Source organism: Varanus komodoensis, unplaced genomic scaffold, assembly GCF_004798865.1.
Source record: "Varanus komodoensis strain SLA01 unplaced genomic scaffold, ASM479886v1 scaffold25, whole genome shotgun sequence".
NCBI classification, from domain to species: domain Eukaryota; kingdom Metazoa; phylum Chordata; class Lepidosauria; order Squamata; family Varanidae; genus Varanus; species Varanus komodoensis.
In genome coordinates, this window is record NW_025335661.1 from 13,618,735 (window position 1) to 13,642,647 (window position 23,913).

General features: G+C 40.4%; 1 protein-coding gene across 1 annotated transcript in view; it reads left to right on the top strand.

Annotated features, from left to right (window-relative positions):
- Window positions 1-2,791: 2,791 nt before the first annotated feature.
- MED12L (mediator complex subunit 12L) overlaps window positions 2,792-23,913 on the top strand; it is a 204,382-nt gene continuing 183,260 nt past the window's right edge. The window contains exons 1-3 of the mRNA XM_044432963.1: window positions 2,792-2,890; window positions 19,937-20,041; window positions 20,785-20,976. Of these exons, the coding sequence (XP_044288898.1) occupies window positions 2,792-2,890; window positions 19,937-20,041; window positions 20,785-20,976 (396 nt within the window). The remainder of the gene's footprint in view (window positions 2,891-19,936; window positions 20,042-20,784; window positions 20,977-23,913) is intronic.

The following is a 23,913-nucleotide window of genomic DNA, read 5'->3' on the forward strand; positions in this document are numbered from 1 at the left end:
ATTTTAATAAGATTCATTATGATAAATGACTTTAATATGTTTTACTTTTAAAGGAAATTAAAATAATTTTAACAATAATGCTGTATAAATGTGGATAATTCTTTTGGTTTTGGTTGTTTTCATATGCTTTGCAGTAACATTTTAAAAGGAATGGTGCATGTTTATAATTATAATTTGATGTGGTAAGATATTTTAGAGTTATAGCAAATAACCAGAATGCTATGTTTGCATTTTATAGTCCCTGAAGGAGGAAATCCACATTTCCAAAAATAAATCTTTGAGCAATAGTAAATCTTTTTTTTCCTTGGCCCTTGGGACTTTTCAATGCCACCCCCATGCATATCACTGTCTTCAGCTGTCATACACAGCAAAGATACAAGTAGAAAATATATTTTATTTCTGCCAGCAGAAATAATACCCCATTTTCCTTGCTCTAAAAAAACTCACCAAAAGTGCTGCTTACAAACATAAGCAAAACTAGAAGGTCACAATGACTTCTAAAGAAGCCATAAAAAACTGTGTGTAGGGAATGAGGAGTGTAGAATAAATGCCTTGTGTAGAATATTTCCCAACACAATACTGCACTGTTGAACAGAAAAGCAGACTCCATTGTTTCAACATCAACCATATTTCTCCCCCATCCACACATTGTTTACTATCTAGCCCCTTCTGCCCCATCCTTGTGTGAACCAGGATAGTTACTCACCATTGGCTGTGCTAGCTAAGGTGGCTGGTATGGTTGATGGCCAGAAATGCTGAGAAATATTATCTCAGAATTAGGACTACACCAGGTTAGAGAAAGGCTAGTTTAGCTTGTTGGAGAGTTCTGGAAAGCTTGAATGCTGGCACACTATTTTGGGATGTTTGGGTAGACCTAATAAAGGAATTGCCCTAATATGATGCCTCAGATTAAAGATTCTCAAATCTATCATCAGTGTTTTGACTCCTACTTCAAAATAAAAAGGAGCCAACCATTTTACAAATGTTAAAGATAACATATTTTTGTTATGGAGTGATACTTTCCAATAGATATACAGAAAGGGAGTGAGGGAAGGAAACTTCTTACTCCAAGGTGAGATTGTTTTGTATAAAGCCTTTACATGGGCATAGCCATTACAAAGTGAATTATCTATGCTAGTTTAGCTAGTATTATTTGTTCTGAACTAACCATAAACCAAATGAGCAACTGTATTCTGATGGAATCATCTGTCTTCCATATAATGCAAATTGGCAGCATAATCTAATGTACTGCTTATGTTAGTATGAACATATTTGCTGTGCAGTCCTATGCAGGGTTACTCAGAAAGAAGATACTGCATTCATTGGAGCTCAATCCTAGGGAACTGTGAATAAATTTACAGCTCGGGTTTCTTGTCAGATGTTTGAGGATAAGAATGCAATTGTTATTTATCAAATACATCTGATGAGATGGGCCTTGTCCATAAAAGCTTATGCTAGATTAAATTTGTTAGTCTTTAAAGTGACCCAACACTTTGCTGCAACATACTAATATGACAACTAGTCTGGAAAGAATTATTTAATCTCCACTTTTTGGGAAGACAAAGGACTACTTTCCAAGGATAAGTCCCAGGATTATCAGGTATTCCCCATCAAATAGTTCATGCTACTGCATTCATTTCCCCAGTTTTCAGTTAGTCCTTAAGGTTGTATACAACATGGATTAAATCTATATAGCACAGAATGGATTTAATAACAATGGTCTTTGTCCCCACCCCCTGCCACCTCCTGGTATGAAGTTAAAATCTCTAAGTCCCATTGAGACTTCAGTAGAAACACTGACATGTTTACACCAAGATCTATTAATACAGATTTGCATTTCTAGAAGTAATGTCACAAGTATTCTGCCCAACTCTTTCACTGTGGAAAGAGAACTGATTCTAATCTAGTCCAGCACTGGATTATCATGGTTGCTCTCTGGGCTGATAACTTTAAGGCTTTGGGGGTTATGATCACCTTGAAACAAAGACACACTTGGCAGCTTTTTCAGCATGGACATTCTGTCCAGCTTTGCAGTATATGTGACTTAGTTACCCTATAACTTAAACACATCCTCTCATTTAAAATCAGGTGGGTTTTTCTACTCTTCCAATGCCCATTTTATAAATGATCAGAAATTCATTCTAGGCCGTGTTGGTAATGAAGGATAGAAGATTGGATATGATAGTTACTTCAGATTAATTTAAATCACATGACGCTGTGTGTGTGCGCGTGTGTGCGCGCATTCTACACGATTTCTTCAGTTAACTCCCCAGGGGAACAGAAGCGGGTAAAGGGGGCATGGCAACTTCACCATCCATGGAATGACATCCCCGATGGGAAAAGGACCCAAACAGCTTTCTGTGAAATTTGGCCTGGGGTGAGCAGGCGCTGAACCCAGCAGCCGCAGGGGAGGGGGAGGCAGGAAAAACATCCTGCTCCCCTGGGAGGGCGCAGGGGCCGCCGTCCCCTGGTCCCCGGGCGCAGGAGACCATTCGCTGCCTTCGCCTGATTCCTCCTCCTCGCCCGCCCCGTGCGGTTGCGGGGCACTTGGGCTGTGCGGGGCGCAGGAGCGGCGCGGGCGGGCGGGCGACTGGCGTCCGCGCGGCACCCCAGCCGCCGCCTCCTCGCTCCCTCGCCCTCCTGCAGGAGGAGCGCGGCAGAGCCGGCGGGGAAGCCAGTCTGCCAGCCAAGTGCTGCTCCCTGGTGCTCAGAGGCTGCTCCATCGCCAACTCTCTCTCTCTCTCTCTCACTCTCTCGCTCTCATTCATTTCGCCGGCTAACATGAGAGATCATGGCCGCCTTCGGGCTCCTCAGCTATGAGCAGAGACCTCTCAAGCGGTCCCGCTTGGGGCCGCCCGACGTCTACCCGCAAGACCCCAAGCAGAAGGAGGTAGGAGCCCTCCCGTTCGCCCGTGCCCGGCGCGCACCTGGCCGGGGGGAGAAGTTTGCCCGGCGGCAACCTGGGAGGGGGAGGGGAGGGGAGGGGAGGGGAGGCAGGCAGGCAGGCAGCCGAGGGGGGCGGAGGGGCAGGAGGCGCCGCCAGCCCCCAGCGGCTCCGGGCTGGCTCGGGCTCCGCGCGTTGCCGGCGGCTGCCGCTACCTGGGCGGCCGGGCGGGGGGCGCGTGGGTTGCGCTCCGTGTGCGCGTTGGGCCTGACGCACTCCAGGCTCCTGCGGGTGGCTCCCCGCCCCCCTCCGAGATTTCCTGCCGCTCTCTTCCGTGCACCCACTTAAACTTTTGAAAAATGCCGGCTGCGAGGGGGGAAGGCGCGCCCCCTCCCCTGCGAGTGGCGATCGCTGCACGTCAGGAAAAGCCGCGGGCAGCCGCCGCGGGCAGAGCCCGGACTGGCCCTCGCAGACCTGTGCGAGGAAGGCTCCCCTCCCCCAGCATGTGGGAATCGCTTTCCGTTCATCAGCATGACAGGGCTGTTCTCGGCGAGACGCTTGGGCAGGCGTTGCCCGTGGACCCGTCGCTCGGGAGCTGGTCAGGTGTCAAGGCACCCTTTCTTTGAAGCGAGCCAAGCCTCCAAAGGCAGCCCTGCACCCGCAGCAGAAGACTTAAGGGCACTTGCCTGGGGCCTTCTCCGTAGCAGCCAGAGGCATTCAATAGTAACCATGGTGTGATCTAGGTATGCCACTCTGCAATTAACCAGTAATTGCTTGGCAGTGGGGTGGGGAAGCTTATTATAATGCTCACCTAGGAGTTGTCAAGGGATTCATTTGTTTCTTTAACTCACCTGCTACCCAGTTAGAACTATTTCCTTTCCTCTAAAAATTAAAAGTCGCAAGTTAGCCATCATCCTTTCTTAGGGGCCAATTTTCATAGGCCATGGCCCTTGCATTGGAACCTGCCAGACTAAAGTCATGCCGCAAAGGGTGGCAATGTTTGCTGATCGCTTCCCATGTGGCCAGGCCCTTCTCTTGAGAGAGACTCCATTCTAGTGCTTGACAGAAAGCTTTGATGCATGGCATCTTTCCATAGACTGTAGTTAATAAATAGCTTACTCATTTTATCACTCCCACCTGAACCTGCTCCTCCTTCATCTTCATCATTTCTGCATTAACTTTGTGCATGGCATTTCTCAGGGAATAGGTCTCTGGGGATTTAAATCCACAAAGGGAATGGTGGACATAGAGGAGGAAAAATAGAGGCAGGGAAAAATGGGGAAAATATAAGATTAATTGTCCTTCCACTGGAATGAAGGCAAAGTGCATGCATTGGGGCTTGGGGGTGGGTCCAAGGGCTTCATGGAAAACTTGTACGGTGCAGAACTGTGTTCAGCAGCTGCCCACGCTGCAGCTGTAATGGGGCAAGTGGCTGCCAGATTATTTGTTTTTCTTGTGGCCTTGTTTAGATTACTGTGTGGTTCTTATAGATTATCCATTGTGTGCCATATATGGAAACTTGCTAAATGTTGAAAGGGTATTACCGTTCTTGACTACCTTAAACTTTCCATCAAGTAAAAGTTTCAGTTCCTTTATATGCATTATAGTGAATGTCATAAATCTGGTGAATTTTTACTATTGTTAGTAGTTCCCACCGTTGGTGCTCTGTAGTAATCTAAGGAAACTGCTTAGATTAGATTTTCTGCTTATGTACATTGGGTGATGGAAACACATTTTATTTTCATTTTTGCCATGTACCACAGCATGCTGGGAAATGTCTTGCATCGCGAAGAAATCTTAATGCCTATTTTAACTTCACATTTGCCAAAACATATTGCAGATATATAACTCCAGATCTTAATTTCACTACTCAAAGTTTCTATTATTAAAAGTAAACATATGGAATGCTAAATAAGGCTCTTCAAATTTTTAATAAACTTTAACTGCCTCACTTTAATTGGAAGTAATACTGACTGCTCAACTTAAATAATGGATAAATATTACATATTTAAAGCACAACATAGTATAAGCAGATAATTCTGTTGTTTGCCATCATTTTATTACCTTATAACCAAACCTGAGAGCTACTTTATTGATATACTATATGGGATGGCACTTAATGCAAGCATGGGCAAGTTCTGGCCCTCCAGCAGGACTTCTTTAAGACTAAGGCCCGGGGTAGAATGTGAGAAGAGGAGGCCTCAAATGACCTGAATCCAAATCATTTCACCCCCACAGCTGTCAATTAAAAAGAGTATCAGTATAAATGGGCAATATCCAATAGGAACCACACACAAGTGACTCTGTTCCACAAGTAGTATGTACTTACTGCTTGCACAACAGAAATGTAGATTTCTGGAGCCCAGCAGGTCAGTGGAGCTCTCATGAAGGAGCTCTGCTGATTGACCTGTCATAGAAACAAGCATTTCCACTTGCTTCAAATTGTCCCAGAATCTGCAGGGTTAAGCTGTGGTGGCGGCCCCACTTGCCAACAGCAGCACTGGATACTGTAAAGGGAAGAACTGCTGTATTTGGCATCAGAATTTTATAATTAGATGACTGTAGGTAAAGAAAATATACAAAATAATAAACTGCATTCAGACTTTTTAAAAAGTTAACTCATTTGTTTCTACTTTTCTTGTGAGCAAATTAAGAGGTGAGATTATCAAAAGCTTTTTCTTTCAGAAAATTTTATTCTAAGGATAAAACGGATTACAATGGCAGTGTTCACTATAGCATTGAGGAAAATAACTTATTTTTAATAATACTAATGTGTAGAATGCTCTTTCTTCTGCTGAGCTGGCAGTATTATGGGAAGAGTTGGAAAATCCTCAGCCAATCTCTTACGGTTCAATATCTTCAAACTGTGATGTGTAGTAGTCTCAAACCAATCACACTCTTCTGTAGTATTCCAAGACATGAATAAAAAAAGTTATTTCAGAGTTTTCATGTTATTTGGGTAAACTCTCACTAAAGCTTCTGTATCCCTTTCCAGTGTACTGTCATGTTGGGAAGATTGGTCCAGTCTTGCTGGGAACCCAAATTGTTTCATAACTTCTGTGTGAGGCAAGAAAATTCCCCCATACCATGTGAAGTTTACTAAGACACTGCAGTTTGTTTCTACCCAGAATTTGTCTTTACCAGTCATTTTTTTCCTTCCAAGAAAACTGCTTTTATGTCTTCCAGATGTTGATCTTCACACAGGTTGTGCAGATTTCACTTATTATTCAGTTTCTTTACCTGTTCTTCAATTTCTTTAGAGTTATTCTGCATATGGATAAAGGTGATGAAGGGAAAAAAAAGTTGTGTTTTTCCCTGGTGCATCATCAAGTTTGGATTTTGTTGAAATAGTCAAATCTATACAAACTTTATGCCAAAATACTGCCATGATATTAGTTTGCTTCTAAATCAACTGCTACTTCTCTTAGAATGGATGTTGTTGTTATGTGCCATCAGGTCTCTGATTTCTGGCAGCCCTATAAATGAAAGCCCCCCAAAATGTCCTATCCATGACCGTCTAGCTCAGCTCTTCTAAATTCAAGGCTGTGATTTCCTTTATGGAGTCAATGCATCTCATATTCGGTCTTCCTTTTCTTCTACCTTCAGCTTTCCCTAGCATGACTGTCTTCTGCAGGGAGTTTTGCCTTCTTTCAATGTGCCCAAAGTTTGAAAGCCCCAGTTTTGTCATTTTTGCTTCTAGAGAAAGCGCTGGCTTGATTTGTTCTAGGACTTGCTTGTTAGTCTTTCTGTCAGTCCAAGGTATTCAGAAAGCTGTCCTCCAGCACCACACCATCAATTTTGTTTCTGTCAGTTTTCTTCACTGTCCAGCTTTCACACCCATAGATTGTGATTCAGAATACAATAGTGTGAATGATCTTGGCCTTGCTCTCCGGTGAATGTCCTTACTCTCGATGATCTTTTCTAGTCCCTTCATTGTTGTCTTTCCAAGTCTCAGGCTTCTTAGAATTTCTTGGCTACAGTATAGTCTCCGTTTGATTAGATTACTCAGCCTAGGTATGTAAAGTCTTTCACAATTTCAAATTATTCATTGTTAATTGTAATGTTGTGCAATTCTTCTGTGATCATAATTTTCTTAACATTCAGCTGCAGTCTTGCTTTTGTACTTTCTTCTTTCACTTTTCATTTCATTGCTACTTTCTGCCAGTAGTATGGTATCACTTGGATATCTTAAGTTCTTGATGTGTCTTTCAATTTTCACTCCTTCTTCTGATTCTAATCCCACTTTTTAAGATATGTTCTATGTACAGATGGAGCAGACAGGAAGATAAAATACAGCCTTGTCTGATGCGTTTGCCTATGGGAAACCATTCTGTTTCTCCATATTTTGTCCTAACAGTAGCTTTTTGACCATGATACGGGTTACACATCAGGGCAATCAAGAGCTGAGACACACCAATTTCTTTCAGGACCATCCCACCTTCTCATGAATAGCATCTTGGAATCATAGGCAACCTTTATTGAGGCTTCCAAAATACTTTCGTACTTGATGAAAGAGTTTATATGTCACCTACTGTGTTGATCCATCTTCTTTATAACAGTTTTTTCAAGGTGAATGTTGATTTTTTTTGTGTGGGCGGGGGAGGAGGGACTAGTGTTCAATATTGTTTTGAAGTTTTTTCACTCTGTGGGTAGATCCTGGAAGAAAACATGTGAAGCATTAAGAAATTTGAACAGTTTCACTTCACAGAAGGTATATCATCCATACTATTTTGCCCAGCTAGGCTCAGGGAATGATTTGAACAAGACACAAACATAATATGGTTGTTAGTGCTTTTTAATATGGCACTGACCACTCCTATTCCTTGCATTATCAAACATCTGCCCCCTGCAATTATTGATGCAAAAATTATACTCCTACTGATGACAGTTTCACATAAATTTTCTCCAGAGTGGCAGTCAGTTAAAATTAAAAGATCTTCTTCACTTCTCCATGCGAACAGTACCAAAAACAATACATAGCCAAGAATATGAAAATACTTGGTGTAGAGTCAATAAGTCAAAAGTACTTTGCCTTTAATCGTCTGAATTATAATATAGCTAACTATATTACCTGTTAGCTCAACCAGTTCCTTACATACTTGCATTGCAAATTTATGAATGTGACCCTCTCTCCAAGTGCTGTTTAAGAGAAGAATCAAACTGGGCAATAAGTTCAATTGTTGTAAGGTAATTCCCATTGTGGCATGTTCCCAAATTCTGGTTGCAACCCACCACAGAACAGAAATCCTCTTTCTGCAAGAAATATAACAGAAGCAACAAAGAGCTTCAGTATTTCTTTCCAGTATTCAATTTCTTCACACATTGGCTGCAAAAGTGGTCTTCCACTATGTCCTTCTGGCATGGAATGCTGCTTTCACAGTGTTTGATTTTTTTCTTCACACTATTTCCAGTTTGAGAAATCTCCTTCCACAAAGGCAGTTTTCATCACTCTGGATAAGTGAAACAGTTTGCAGGTGAAACAAAATGTTTCCTATTGATACATAGTAACACAGCAACAATGTTTCTGCCCCTGTTCTAATACATGCGCTACCCTGGAAGATGATTTTGAATCCACATGTGCTGAAGCTTCAGATTTTCCATCAACTTTCTGAATACATTCAGATCCACTGAATTGGTATTTCTTCAGTAATTTCTGAAGGCCATTTAGCAGGAATTTTGTCCATATAAAAGAAAGAGAATAGAATGTAGGGTTTTTTGCTGGTATATTAGGGATGGTTTTGAAATAAGAGTTCTGGACCACCACTACACAAATTATCTTGAAAGGAAGATGGTCCCTGAAGAGATACTAGATCCTCTCCACAGCCTGTTGGTAAGTTTTGAGAAATGGGAAACCTTAAAACAATGAAATAAATCTGTGTGTTCGTCACTGTATCTTCTTGCTCTTTGTCATGATTTTGAGAGATCCTCTTCCAAAATGCCACCCCCCCCCCAAAAAAAAAAGGCATGAGAAAGGGAAAAAAGACAAGGTGGATGCACTCAGTGCCTGCAGAAGAGGATTTTTCTGAGAATGGTATGGAAGGAGCAAAAATGTGGTGCAGTGGTTAAGAATGTGGGACTGGGAGTGAGGCCATCTTGAGTTCTAGTCCCCCCACTCACTGACTTAGCCCAACCTTCCTCACAGGGTTGTTGTTTTGAGGATAAGACTGAGAGGAGAAGGCGTATTATGTAAGTCATCTTGAGTTTCCTAGAAGGATAAAAGGTGGGATATAAATATAATAAATAAAAATAGGCCATGGGTTGATAGGCTGTGTCCCCGATTAAATTATCTGAAAAAGAAATAACAAATGTTTCACATGATTACTTCCATGTGCTATCCTAACTATGTTTTCAACATGAACCTTTTTGGACCTCATCTGGAAAGTGGATGAAATGCCATGGAGTTTGCCAAGCACAAAATGGCTGCCATGGTGGAGTCAACAGTCCCGATATTTACAACTGCAACAAAACACTCATTTCTAAGTTACTTGTCCAAGAACAGTAGTAAACTGTAGATGGGGTAAATGAGCCTCTATCTGCTCCAGCATTAACTTCCAGTCTGATTACTAAAAGGGAGAGGATGAGATTTATGTTAGCAACCTTGGTGTTCCTGAAAAAGGTGGAAAGGTGGGGCATAAATAGGATACTTTTTAAAGTCCTCTATTTCCCCTTCCACAGTAGGTATGTATGTATTTATTTTGTTGCAGTTATATCCTGCCTTTTTTCCTGCAAAGGAATCAGGCAGCTTATATATAATCCACCTCCTCCTCCTCTCCATTTTATCCTCACCTTTGTTCACATATGTTGGGTTTTCCTGGGGTCAGCTGCCTTCAAGAATTGGGAAGCTACAGAGATGTTGGAGATCTATTGCTTTAAGGCTAGACTCTGTTGTTGTTAAAACATTTATAACTTCTGACCTGAGGGCCAGCATATACATTTTTTCTTTTTAAGTGAGTTCACAAGAGTATTTGAATGATTAGATCTGAACAGGTCCCAGAAGAATAAAGTACAGTAACAGTACAACATCTGAAACTAGACAAAGGAAGCCTTGGAAGGGGGATGAATAAATGAGCAGGAGAATGGATGACTTTTAAAATTAAGTATGGATAGGTTTAGAGCACAGTCCTATGGGTGGCGCCATCAATGGTCATAAGCCCCAAACTCAGAGACAATCCATTGTAGAGTAGAAGTGCTACAGAGGTGATTTCTGCCTCCCTGCCAGCATTTCAGCTAGATGGCCATTTCTCCCTGTCCCCTTCATTCTTTATGCTTTAGGCAGTCAGTGTAGTTCTTTCTGTGCCAGCTGCAGGGAATTGGAGTGCAGATCCCAAATCTGGGAATCTGAATTATCCTATGGCTCTCTACAAGTTGTCTAGGGATTATCGGACCCAAGCACCATCTTAGCAAATCAGATCTTTCAATATTGTATAGTAATCCAAGATAAACCTGTCTTTCCTGTGTTCCTTTCTTTCTCTTTCTTCTACATTCTAGACACATTGAGCTATCTACCGCTAAGAATGACATATGCTTGCAATTCTGTTCAGATTATCTCATATTCAAATCAGCATTGTATGAGGACATTTACATTTTTCAATGTAAATAGGAACTGAACTGGTTCAGGTGTGCAGAATGTGCTAAAACAAACTTCTGTTATTTAGAGCTAGACTCAAACCAGGAGATCTAACAGCTTGGTATCTTGATTTGCACACACTTATGTTAAAATATCATTGTTCTAAGTTTGTACTAGTTAAAATAAATCTCTAGCAGCTGAGGTGTCTCTTAAGAGTGTTAATTTGTGGAAGGTGACTGCTGGCGGCATGGAGGTGGTGGTAATTATAAAACTATTTTCAAGAAATGTGGGATTTCACTGGACAGCTGTGGTTGCAAAGCATGAGCTCATTCCCTGCAGGAGACACACTCAATGCGGAGCTCTCCCTTTGGGTGTTAGAATTTTTCTGCTCTGTATTTCTCATCTGGGACAGTAAATCAATGCTAAGCAAAGATGCATGTTTATTTATTAGATTTATATCCCACCCTTTTTCCTTTCAAGAAACTCAAGGCAGCTTACATAATTCTCCTCCTCTCATTCTTATCCTCGCAGCAGCAACCCTGTGAAGTAGTTTGGGCTGAGAAGCTGTGCCTGGCCCAAAGTTACTCAGTGAGCTCCATGGCTGAATAAAGATCCACCTTATTAAAAAATTGGCTGTAATTGTAAGAATACTTACTAGGGAGTTAATCCCATTGAATTTTGTAGGTTTTCCTCCTGAATAACATTGCATTGAATAAGTGGAATAATGGAGTGTTAACATTCAGTTCTGCTCTAGTTATGTGTTAATATTTTTGTGCTAAAATATTAACACATTGACTGATTTTTCCTCTGTATAATAATTCATAAAAGGTAGCTTTCCCTGTATATAAACTAATGATTCAAGCGATACGATGTCCATATTCTTCCATGCAACAGTGCACCAAGGTTGTGTTGCTTCTCCAATGCTTTGCTGTACTATGCCACTCAAAGCATCACTGAAGCAAAGCAGAACAGAGTGAAAACAATTAGTTTAGCCTCTCTTATCCATTATGCTCTTCGAAAAGACGTTAGTGAAACCTGCTTGAAGAATCTGGATTTACAATTCCTTGCAAAAATATCTGACCCACTTTGACTATTCTACATTTTCTTGTGTTACAATCTGGCATTGGAATTGGCATTGTTATTACTTAATGTATACTGGATCCTTAACATTGTGAATTTTTTTATACTGTAACACAAGTTAAGTAAACAAAACCAAATTGGCACTTGTTGGTTATATAAGTATTTACCCCCTTTGCTTTGACATGTCTAAATAAGCTCTGATGAAACTTGCCACCCCAGTAGTCACATAGTTTATGTAGTGGAGTGGATCACACCTGCTTGTGATTCTGGTGCCACGTGACCTCAGTGTAAATACACCTGCTTTTGGAAGACCTCAGAGTATGTTGGAGAGCAGGTCTAACAAACAGCATCCTGAAGACCAATGAGCTATCAAAACAACTCTGGGATAAAGTTGTGTAGAACACCAATGAAAAAAATACCCCAAACGATGAAACCACTCCCTGAACACCATTAATTCCATTATTGCAAAATTAAAAGCATATGATTCAACCGTGACTCTGCCTAGAGGAGTCCATCTACCCTAATTCAGCAACTGGGTTGGCAGAGCCTTGGGCAGAGAAGCAACCAAGAGGCCAGTCATAACCCTGAAGGTGCTGGACAGATCTGCTGACATGGGACAACGATTACTCAGTTGTTCTACAAGGCTGGACTTTACAGAAAAATAGAGAGAAGAAAGCCATTATTGAAGCAAACTAATATCAGAGCCCATTTGGGCTTTGCAAAAAGGCATGTGGGAGACACAGGAAACATGTGGAGAAAGGTCCTTTGGTCTGATGAAACCCAAACCAAACTTGCTGGCCTTGCTGCAAAATGCTATTTGTGGTGATAATGAACAGTGCTCAGTGTCCTGAGAACACACTCATGGTGTAGCATAATGGTGACACCATCATGTTGTAGGAATGCTTTTCCTTGTCTGAGACGGAAACTGGTAGGGACTCAGGGATCCACATAGAGAGCAATTCTCGAAGAAAATGTTTCAGTCTGCAAGGTAGCTAGGACTGGGCTTCTAGCTGGGCACTAATTCTAAATGCACAGCCAAAGTTACACTGGAGTGTTTTAAAAAGCAAGAACCTGATTGTTTTTAGAAATGGCCCAGTGAAAGTCCAGACCTCAATCTGATGGAGAATCTGTGGCAAGACTTGATATATAGGACTAACCAGGGTTCTTGTTCTTGAAATGGTTTTGCAAGTCTTAGTTTCAGAGCAGTCTTGGTTCTTTCTGATCATAGTTAGCTCTCCTAACGCAGATGTCATGCTAAGCTATGATAACAGCAAACCTTGGAAGGAAGAGGAACTTTATGCATGGAGGGGGAGCATATTGCACACTGGGGAAACAGCTGAATTGAGTTTGGTTTGAAGCTGTTTTCAGATGCAAGAGTAAATGGGAACTCAGGTTAGCCCTAACAGCAGCTTGGCATCATCACTGATGTAATGATTAACTGTAATTAAACCTGTATGAGGAACTATATGGTCTTGAAATGTGCCATTAGATGGAGCAAGACTTGCAACCTATTCTCACTTGCTTAACAATGGTTAAGCTGTTGGTGGTATTCTATCATTATGATAGCATAAACTTTTCTTTGTGGTGGTATATATGCACTTTAGTAGAGAAGCAAAGAGCATTGACCCACTTAACAAAGGTAATAAATTAGAACAATAAAAAAACTAGAATGTCTAACTGGAAACCAGTGGAAGCACTATTTCTAGATTTGGACCGGGCTGCAGATCTGTCTTTTGCTAGTTCTGCCGACATGCCGAATTCTGGAAAGCTCAATTTTCATTCATTATGGGTTATGTGTAGAAGCACAAAAGTGGTGGAGGTGGTTGCTCCCTTTAGTGCAACAAAAGCAGCAGCAGAACGGCCCTGTCGGATCCTGCCCATAGGGAGTAAACTATGATCTGGTCTTTTTCCAATTCCATGTCTTCTTCACAGTGTGAAAATGTCTTGTAATCCTTTTTTAAACGCCTGGAAAATACAGCAGGATAATTAATTCTAGGTGTCTGAGCCTTTCAGTGTAACTATCCTATAAAATAATTCTGCTCAAGGCCAGTGGCCAGAAGGCTAAAACGCTTCTTCAGCAGTTTTTATATGCTTCAGTTTCAAATGACTTATGCCCATTAGTACATCTGCTTGGGGGATGTCTGGTTGGACAGTTGAAAACTAGTAATTTGTGTGCTTGGCAGGTTTTGATTGAATATGACGCCTGTGTGCTGGTGAACAAGTGTTGGATAAGTATAGCTGATGCTGTTGGGTCTAGCCGTATGGTTGGGTTGTGCTGAGACAGTGCTCCTACTGGGCTTCGTTGCATGGCTAGAATCCTTAAGCACTCTGCTTTTGCTGCCTTCCATTTGCTGCCTGTGGAATTTCTATTTCAGGTTCCGAGGATCTCTATCAACAATTCACCAGGCCTGGTTGAAATGATTCCCCCCCCTGCTATCAGTTGTAGGGTACAGCCACGTGTGTGCACACGCACACACTTATGTGCATGTACGCACACACACACAACTATTTCTGAAGGATTTTATATTGCAGTTGTAGGTGGCTGCAACAGTATTCTTCTATCTTTCCTGCTGGCTATCCTAACTCCTTATTGACTACCCTTTGGGGCTTGTCAGTCTGTTTACATCTCTGCATGTTCAATTGTATCTGTTCTAAGTTCTTTGGTGGATCCCATTGTGCCTTCTGGGAGGTAGCTGGTGACAAGTGTTCAGTGATGGGGCCCAGGTTTGGCTGAATTGTTTCACCACAGGGAGGCAAAATATAGAGGCCGAGCAATGAGTATAATGTTCCCATTAATTAAAAATGAGCTGTAATGAGCTGTAATAAAGATACTAAAATTATAGATCAGTATTTTGGAAGCTGATCTAGAGCTTGTGTGTTCTTCTTATAACAGGACCATGCCATTGCAGAGAAACCAGCAGGTTATCAAAAAGAAAGAAGCACCCTGGATCTTTGTGTTGATACAATGAAGTATGTTAAAACAAACTAGAATTCAGGAATTGAAATCCTTTTTGGAATAAATTGTCCCATACTAATATCAGCATTTGACTCTTGATTCCATTAAAGATAAAGATGGCTTAGAATGGTATTAAGAGGGACATCAGGCAGAGATGAGTGCTAGTGTGTTTTTATTTGTTTTATTTGTATATGGAAAAGACTTAATACTACATCTGAGCTTCTATTCTTAATTAAGAGTTCCCATTTATTCTGCATGTACTTTCTACATTTACATAGTTAAAAATTGTTGATTACTGCTAGAAGGCACAACTTGTGATAAATTTATCCAAAATTTCAACAAATCTCTGAGAGGTAAGCATAAAAGCAAAGCTTTTACTAGCTTTTTTTATCAGGCTTCTCCAAGTTAGTGTTCTTTAGATACATCAGATAGCAAGTTCCCCAATTTCCAACCAGTGCTGGGAATGGGATGCAGTTTGCTCTGAGATGTTCCTGGAAGGAGGTTATGGTAGCATCATAATTAACCTCTAAACTGGTGCAAAGAATACCAAGTTTCTACAGTTATCAGGGTGAGAATTCAACAGCCCCCACAAGTTTGCTTAAGGAGACTGACTGACATGATGAACAGGGCCAAGTTACAGCATTGGGGTGAGGGAAGATGTAGCAAGATACCAAACCTAAAGTCAAATTATATCTGACTAAAGGAAATCTGGATATAAGTTTTGTTAAAAATGCCCAACTGGATAGGGTAACTTTGTGCATCCATTGATCACTCACTCACTCACTTTTCACAATAGTATAGATGTATTAGAATGACCTGAAATTAGAACTCATCTTGAGGAAGTTGCATTTTTCTGTTTGGAAGAGGCTTTATGGCTTCCTGCTTTTGAACAACGTCTTTCACCCATTTCTGTAACAGATTTCCTAAAATTCATGCTGTTGAATAGGCAGTCAAGAAGTAGTGGAAGACTCCTACAAGGCACATTGTCCTGTTTTTCCATTTGTACATCTCCCCTCTGATCTAGACAGAGATGCTTCTTCAGGAACTCTTTCATTCTGCTCTGGCCAATTCTGAAAAGACATATCACCTTTCATACCAAGATAAGCCTGTTAGTTATGTGACTGTATTATCAGTAAGTATACCCAGCAAAAAAAAAAAAAAAAACACATGCACTTGTTAGAGAATTCCTTGCTTGAGCATGTCAGAGTGATAATTTGATATAAGAATTGAGATGTATCTGTGTAACAATTTTGCTTGGGGAGATATTTTTCTACATAATGTTTGGCATTTATGACTGCCTAGGAACATATACTGTACTGCTAAACCAAATTTATTATTAAACCTTGATCTATCAATGTTAAATGGCATGATTTTTCATTTTTCATGAAAGATGCTTTGTGATGACCTACAGTTTTAAGCAAGTAAATAGATAACTTGTGTGGGCTGTTCAAGGAAAAACTATTGTCCTATTATTATATCTGTAAGGAAAATTAAAATGGTTCTTTGTGGCATATGCCCATATAGAAAATTGAGTTTAACATGCTTTATGTTTTTACTTGACTCTAGAGATACAAACAGATGTTGTTTTTTAAATAATACTTTGGTTCAAGAATTCTTAAACCAAGGAATGCAATCAAAAGTATTTCCCACAGCATTAATAAGGAGCAAGATACAAACAGCAGTGAAAGGGGCAACGGAGCAGATTTTTAGCGTAAGCATGTATGTCTCTGGGAGATGCTAATTCCAAATGAGCCTTCATGACAGTTGGGTGCCCATGATGCAGCCTCTTCTGCTATGGCCCGAAAGATCTGGAATAGCCGTGAATAAGATCTAGAATATCCCTGAACTGGGTGTGCCTGACTATTCTGCTGCTCACTTTTAGACATTTTTAGACATTTGGCGAAAATTTATTTTGGGGCGAAGTGTACTTTGTAGAGTATGATCCTTGAATTGTTTTGCAGCACTACTGGCTTTTTACTATTTAAGAAACTGCCTTGAAAATTTGTTGGAAAGGTGAGATATAAATGCCAAATATAAATTTTTAAAAATTTAGTTGATACATGTGGAAATACAAAAAACCTTTAAAACTAAGCTTCATGAGTTCTTGAACATAATGCCAGAGAGTTTTAAAAGAATATGTCAGAGTTATTTAAATACATGACAACTGCAGCAAGAATTATAATTGTTTCTAAATGGAAAACACCAGAATGCCCAACAATTGAAAACTGGAAAAATAAGTTGGCAGAGTATGCAGTTATGGCAAAATTAACTAATTATGTAAACAGAAGACTGATTGAAGAATTTAATGACAAAAGGAAATTCTATAATATGCAGTATAATTAATGCTATAAAAGGAAGCTCTTTAAAAAGTTGTTGATGATTTATATTTGATTTGAAGTGACTGGAAAATTTGTCAGTATACAGAACAATAATTCCCCCTTTTCTGAGCTTCCATAGACTATTGAATGACAGAAAGACAGACCACCTCTTTGAAATTTACTGGCTTGAATGTATTGCTTGTAGTTGTTCAAAATTCCTTGACAATTCTATTTTATACGCACATTCTTCTTTTTTCCATATTCTATTTATGTTCAGAAAACAATAAAAAAATTAAAAATAAAAATTTACTTTTTGCAGTCCAGGCTTTGTGTTCTTTAGTGGTTTTTAATTGTGGCTTAAGTGTTACTGCTGGTTCATGAGAATCTTCTGGGAAAATCACCAGCTGCAAATTGCCGTTGATGTGGGGTGGGGTGGGGGACACATAGGTATGTCACTTTGGAAACTCTTCTGGCTCTGCTATTTAGAATTGAATGACTTTCTTTTTAGGTGCAAATTGTGTGTGGTGCTTGGGTATGTGTGCTCTGTTAGGCTACCCATACGACTTGTGTACATTATGGCTTTACTAAAAGGAACTGCGTGGTGGGGGAGGCTGGGTTTTCAGCAGAGGATTGGTGGGAGGCAGTAGTGGTGCAGAGTTGCTTAACCTTCTACCCTTCCAGGTTTTCTTCTTCTTTTCCTCCAGTTATATAACTTCTTTTCAGAAGCAGAATTACATGAATACATTTCTCTGCAATAGAGTACTCAAGGAACAATTATCAGTAGCTGCTTTGTCTTGATATAGCCAGTTCTTTATTCTAGACAGAACTTGATTATCAGTGTTTTCACGTCATGTTAATATTCTAGTTAATATGTGGTTCTAAAGCTGGGAGCTATTAAAAGTGTAGCTTTGGCTAGCTCTCTCTTATTAGACAAAATAAACTTGCATCAGGTCCTTGGTGTAAAATAAGTTCACTCTTACAAAGTTGCAGTGTCCTGAGTACTTTACATTAGAATGGGAAGACTGCTATAACTTTATCCAATTTCCAAACAAATTAATAATGATATAAATCCATAAAAGACCCTTTGACTTTACTATTGCTTGGGCAGGTTGCAAGATGATTCAAAACAGCAAAAGCTAATAGATGAAATTAATGCTTTTATCTCAACAAATTGTTTTTCCAATGTGCTATACATAGCCAGATGTGTAAAAACAAAAATGCAACCATTGAAGAATGTTTTCATAAAGACAGAGACATTTTACAGCTAGCCTAATGACCCTGTAGGAGCTTGCAAAGCTCAGTATAATATGTCACCTGAAGTACACTCCTCTGTAATTGACACACCCTATGTTTGTTCAGTAGGAATCGCCAAGTTAAACCAAATGACGGCATCTTCATTCTGTATGCTTCACTTAACTGGGTCTGATGTTATGTAAACTCCATGCTTGTCAGCTGATTTCTTTCTTTCCATGGCAGGGTGCTTGTTAAGTCTGAGTCATGCCATAGAATTGTGGGGATGGGGATGGGGGGGGGGGGGGGCACAGAAGCTTTAATCTTTAAAAAATATGGGAGGAATTCAGTTTTAATTTTCCAGTGATGTATGTATCATATACATCCTATTTCAAGAATGCATGTTAGGTTGCCCGTGTGTGCCTAATCGTCCTTTATCCCCTTGTACGTAGGACCTTGCAGGTCAACCCTACAATGTGCTGTGCAGTGGCACACAATTGCCTCCCCCCCTCCATTTTTTTTTTTTTTTTTTTTTTGCTTTTAGGAATAATTGAGATTAAGGTATGTTGAAGGATCCTCCTAGTCCAGGCCATCAGCAATCCTTATACCAGCTTTTAAGGGCTGCATTAAAGAAAGGGATGACTCTTGACAGGACAACTGTTGCAGCATCCAACTGCACAGCACATTCCATAGAAGCCAGTGTAATGGAAACAGTGCTGCTGGATCAGGCTGCTATGCCACTTTTCACGTATTGCCACTTGTTTCTTTCTGCATTTCCTGTGTCTGTACCTGCTATACTTGCATGGAGCAGATCAGAATTTAGGATTTATGCATTTAGGATTCATGCCAGTGCTCCACTATTACACTAACTACTTGCTGCAAGATTCTTCACCCGTGTTCCAGGCCCTGTGCTCTGGTCCTTCCTACCAACAATACATGGTCCAGGTGGCCATTGTGTCTCACAGCAAGAGCATTTTTAAATGTTACAGCAACCATAGAGAGTCGTGCAACCGGTAGAGGCTACTTCGCAACACAGGATGCATCCTATATAAATTAATAATTATTAGAATCATGTTTTGTTCTGAGTACATGACTCAGTATATGTGAGTATATGTGTGGTGGAAGCAGAGGAGAGGAACTGGCATTTTGTCTCTCCTTTCCTTTAGACAGCAGTTGCAAAATTTCTGTTGGGGGGCCACCTCCACCCCCAAATTGCTAAGATACAGGGATCCTATTGGCTGTCAGATATAGAGGCTGTGCAATTACTGATTAATTCAATTCCTATCTTAGCTGCTTTTAAAGGTCACAGTTGCTGAGAGGTTACATTATAACTACATGCTACTGGAAATATGTAGTTGCTATCTATTATTCATTTAAACAAATGGCTCACCTTTTTGGCAATGTAAATTGCAGGAGCTGTACGGGTCTGTCTGTGAGAGTGCAGAACAGAATCAGTAAGCAAATAGTAAAACTCTCCAACCTCCGTGCTGTGGCCCGGATCTGCATTGGGTCCCCTGTGCTCGGAAAAAAGAGACACAGTCGCTAGCTACATCTTTTTACTAAGTAGCATGCAGCTTGGCCCATGTGAGGACATGGCAGAACAGAAACAAGACAATCTTTGTCCTTTCCTTTAAAAACATGTCAGTGATTCCAGATAATGCAAAACACTGATAATATAAGCAAATGCAGTCCTGATGATATTATGTTGGGGAACGCATACTGGGTTTTCCTGAATTAAACTGATGTGTAAGGATAATAATACATAAGGGTAAAGTGTCACAATCAGCATGAGATTATAAGGTGCACACTAGAAATTCAAAATCTTTTGAGAAGGTTTAAGCAAAAGTAATTAAAACTTAAAACTACGGCTGAAGTAACTTATCAAAATACATTCTTTGCAGGATGAACTTACTGCTGTGAATGTAAAGCAGGGTTTCAGTAACCAGCCAGCCTTCTCTGGAGATGAGCACGGGTCTGCAAGAAATATTGTCATCAACCCTTCAAAGGTAAGTTCAGAGTTGAAGTTGCTGCAAATGTACTTTCTTTAGAGCAATACTCACTTCATATGGTATCCTTCAGAACGTCTTTTTTAGTCCTTAATTAGGAAGATGCATATGTTCATTATTTCCTTAGTCAAGAATTATGTGTAATTTGAAAGCTTACGGATTCTTAAGCAAGTTCCTAGCAAAGCTATTGCTTTGCCAATTGATTTTGTATCTCTTGTTCTCTGGGGCACCAGCTGTCAACTTGAAGCCTCTGGGTGTGTTGATGAGACTTCATCTCATTCCTCAGCATGCTCTACATGCTAATTATGACTCTGATTTAGCAAAGGGTTTAAATATGTAAGGCATTCCAGAGAAGCCAGATGTCACATGTCTCAAGTTAAGCACTTGTTTAAAATCTTTTCCTGGACAGGAGCCTAAACAAGAGATAAGGCTTCAAACTTTCTGCAGAGAGACTTTAACAATGTATTTTTTCCTTTGTTACTTGACAGACTCTTTGTACATTCTTAGTTAATTGCTTTTGTTTTATACTCCCAGGACATATACTTTGCCGATAATGGGGTGGCACTTTAGCCCTCTGCATCATAAATATCAGACTTCTGCATCAGGGAATTTAGAGTACATTCTTATTAAATTGATAGCTGAGACTACGGTGATAACTAGATCTGTTCACCTGGGGATGCTGCGTATGCCAATGTTCAATGGATACTTATTGCATGTTCCTTTCTTTCTTTTTCCCTTGTCAGATTGGTGCTTATTTTAGCAGCATATTAGCAGAGAAGCTAAAACTTAGTACTTTCCAGGACACAGGAAAGAAGAAACCACAAATAAATGCCAAAGACAATTACTGGCTGGTAACTGCTCGTTCCCAGAGTGCAATTCACAATTGGTTTGCAGATTTAGCTGGAAATAAACCACTGACTATCCTATCAAAAAAGGTATGGTCCTTTGAAGGCTTCTTGGAAATGTGTGGTAGGAGAGAGAATTGAATATTGTTCAGAATTTGCAACAGGAAAAAAACCTATTTAGGAAAAATAAAACTTTTCATTGGTTGTATAGTGGTTAAGGAGATGTTCCCACTGAGCCATGGAGCTCATTGGGTGATTTTGGGCCAGTCACAGATTCTCAGCCTAACCTGCCTCACAGGGTTGTTGTTGTAAGGATAAGATTGTGAAGAGGAGATTTATGTAAACTGCTTTGACTTCTTTGAAAGGAAAATAGGTGGGATATGAGTACAACAAACAAATAACTATTCTGTGCATGATGCTGATGTTTTCGAAGTCCTGTTCCATCACTGTAATAAAGGAGAAATTCTTAAGGTCTATCAGATCCAGCATTCAGCTCACACAATGGCCAACAAGTTGACTGTGGAGAAACCTGCACTTAAAATACAAGTTCAGTGGGATCATTCCACTCATGTTTCCCAGAGTCTGGTGTACAGAGGCATGCTGTCTCTTAAGTTGGAGAGTCACCTGAGTGGGATGGTGTAAACTGGTGTCCTGCAACAGCAGGGGGTTGGACCTGATGGCCTTCATGGCCCCTTCCAACTCTACTATTCTATGATTCTGTGATTCTACCCAACATATAACTATCCTGACTAGTAGCCATTCTTGTGCATGCCAAGTGCAATATTGGTGCTTTGGAGCATCAAGGAAATGGTATATAAGAGGAGAATAATTTATTAGATTTGTGTTGGGAGAGGAATGATTCGCCCCAAACAGCTTGTTATGACATTTGGATGTTTTCTCAAGTCCCAGTTCCCCACACAAGGATTCCCTGAAATGTGACCCAGCCAGCTATGATCTTTAGTGTACAGTAGAGTATGCAGTTTTATCAATGATGAAATGTTTTAATTATTGTGTAATTTTACCATCATATTTTACTGTCTTGATGGTATGATATGGTATGTTTACTGCTTTGAAACTTCATGGGAATTGTTATATAAATTTGATAAGTAAATAAATAAATAGCAGTCATAGTAGTAAATATCTATAGTTACTGTTAAACTGATACATAGTAAATAGCAGAAATTTCTGTAGATGGTGTCCATATATTCGTTTGAATCTTTTCTTTCTCATTTTGCTGGTAAATACACTCCATCCATTTTGCCTTTACTGTCCTATTAAATCCTCTTCTTCAACATATCCTTCTTCCTAAGCTGTTCCAAAGCTTAGGTTTATTTTGCTGCAGTAGCAGCAGGGTCCCTTGAGTTTCAAGGGCAGAAGCAGGTGCCAATGCGAACAGCCGCAAAACTTTGCTGTACCGAAGAATTTCTTTCCTCACCATAGAACTGGTATCTGTAGACCTTGAGTTGTTTGCATGGATTCAGATAATTGCTCCTTTTATCTAACTGCATTGGTATGTGTATGAACTTGTAGAAAAGAAGGACAAGGACGTTTTAGCAAAATTATGCCAATTTTTTAAAATACAGTTGCATGTAGGGCTTTAGAAGCCCCTTTAGGCAAGGGGCTTAGATGGGTGGATAGCTCTGTGGCAAGGGTGGGGCAGCCAGTGGGCCATCAGCAGCATTGCCAAAAGTCCACAGGAATCCCTTGCTAACCTTCTCTATTGTATCTTTTATTCTTATAGCTGTGTAAATATGTTTTTTTGATTGGATTTATATTTTTACATTTGTTATTTGCACACACAGCTTTGAAATCTGTACATGTAAGCAACTTATACATGCTTGCAAATAAACAATGACTGTGATATTTCTACATACTGATAATTACAGCTTTTCATTGTAAAATCTGCCTGTGTCGCCATTTGTGGGATAACCATGTCTAGTCTCAAAGCAGCCTGTTAATGCAAGCATCCAATATTGCTTATTGTATTCAGTGTTTCTTTAGGATGCAACCCGGTCAGGATGCCTGTAAGCATCCTGAAATCGGAACTCAGGTCCCAGGCATTCAGTGCCGGTTGGGAGAGCTAGTGCAGGCAACCTCTGCCACCCTACTGCCCCTCCCCATCTTGCAAGTTAGCTAGGCTGCCGATCTCAGACAGGGAGGAAAGGAGGTTATATAGAATATATTGCATCTTGGCCACCAGGTTTCCTCTTTGTCTATCAGACCACCACTTTTATTTTAGTCATTCATTCATTCATTTATTTATAAAATTTGTATGCCGTCCAATAATTTGCATCTCTGGATGGCTTACAACATAAGTAAATTGACCCCCTCTGGCTGCAAGTTAATAAAATACAACAATAAAATACAATATTAAAACATATTGAAATATTGATTAAACAAAAAGGTCTTAACCTGGCACCAAAAAGCATATAATGATGGCGCCAGGTGGACCTCTCTGGGGAGCATATTCCATAGTCAGGGTGCCACCGCAGAGAAGGCCCTCCTCTGGGTACTCTGTCTCCTAACATCTTTCAAAGAGGGTTCCCAGAGGAGGGCTTCTGTTGCTGATCTCATTTTACCATTTTCCAAAGTCACTTTTTCAAGCTGGGAATGGCAGCTGGGATGGTTCTTTCTATATTCACTGAGAGGACGTGGGAGGGGGACCAGAACATGAGCCCTCAGTTCTGGGAGTCAAGTGTGTTTCTTGACATTGGGTCTGGGAATCTGACAAATGTATGGCACCTGAGATAGCATCTAGGGACCATATGATCACTCTGCCCTTATCTAGAAATCAGTTATGCTGGTTGAAAGATGCAGAGAACTGTAGTAGTCCAATGTATCTGGGGTGTACAATGTTGGGGGAGACACTTCTGGTTTACAATCATAATTGTTAATGGTCATAATGGTGCAAAACTGATCCTGTATTAAACAAATATGAGTTCTGTTTTGAAATTTTCAATTTTTTTGAAGTGCTGGACATGACGAGCACTAAGTGACATTTGCTAGGAGTGTGGAAATGGTAGGCAG